The 780-nt window shown below is 70.0% G+C and overlaps 1 protein-coding gene across 1 annotated transcript in view; it reads right to left on the bottom strand.

The window, feature by feature from the left end:
- LOC103902731 (cytochrome P450 1B1) overlaps positions 1-780 on the bottom strand; it is a 4,251-nt gene that overhangs the window by 3,167 nt on the left and 304 nt on the right. Inside the window, exon 2 of the mRNA XM_009283823.2 lies at positions 4-261. Within this exon, the coding sequence (XP_009282098.2) occupies positions 4-261 (258 nt within the window). The remainder of the gene's footprint in view (positions 1-3; positions 262-780) is intronic.

Consider the following 780-nt stretch of genomic DNA (forward strand, 5'->3'; position numbering starts at 1 on the left):
AGCTGGAAGACGGCGCCGTAGGTGCTGGCCAGGCGGGCGAAGGAGAGGTGCGGGGCGCTGCCCAGCTGCGCCGCGTTGCCGATCAAGGGCCAGGGGAAAGGGCCCGGCGGCGCCCGGCGCTGGCCCTGCCGCCGGCGCTGCTGCTGCTGCAGGAGGAGCTTGCCCAGGTGGATGGCGGCGAGCAGGCAGAGGAGGAGCAGCAGGGAGCTTTGCAAGGGGGGGATGCCGCGCAGGGCTTCCCCGAGCCTCTCGAGGGCCATGCTGCAAGGGAAAGGGAAAGGTCAGCGGGCAGCGACCCTGCGGAAAGGCCGGGAAGCTCCCCGTCGCTCGCAGGCAGGGAGAAGCCCGGACGGGCGAGGGGGCAGGGGCGCGCTGGCGTGGCGGAGGGGAGCGCCGGCAGCCGTCTCGGCGCTCAGAGTCGGGGTGCGTCCTTGCTATGCGCTCCTCGTGTGCCTGAAGCCCGCCCGGATCCTGTGCGAAAAACAAGGGATAATCGATAATCAAGCGGCAAGCGCTCAATAAGGGATCAAAATCGTATTCGGCGGCGGGGCCGCTGCTCTCTCCCCCCCGGTAGGGAAAGCTCGCAGCGGGGGATCCAGAAGGTCACGGCTGAGAGAGGCAGAAAGGGAGGTAGGAGGATGCTCTCGCCTGACGAGCCTCCGCAGATGCAGGCAGCCGCCGCGCGCTGGAGACAGGTTCATCCCGGCGCTGCACGTCGCTCCTCCCGGCGAAGGAGCCCCTGCGAGAAACGGGCTCCCCGCGCCGCCGTCGGAGCTTCCC

Source organism: Aptenodytes forsteri, unplaced genomic scaffold (assembly GCF_000699145.1).
Source record: "Aptenodytes forsteri isolate BGI_AS27 unplaced genomic scaffold, ASM69914v1 Scaffold309, whole genome shotgun sequence".
NCBI lineage: Eukaryota > Metazoa > Chordata > Aves > Sphenisciformes > Spheniscidae > Aptenodytes > Aptenodytes forsteri.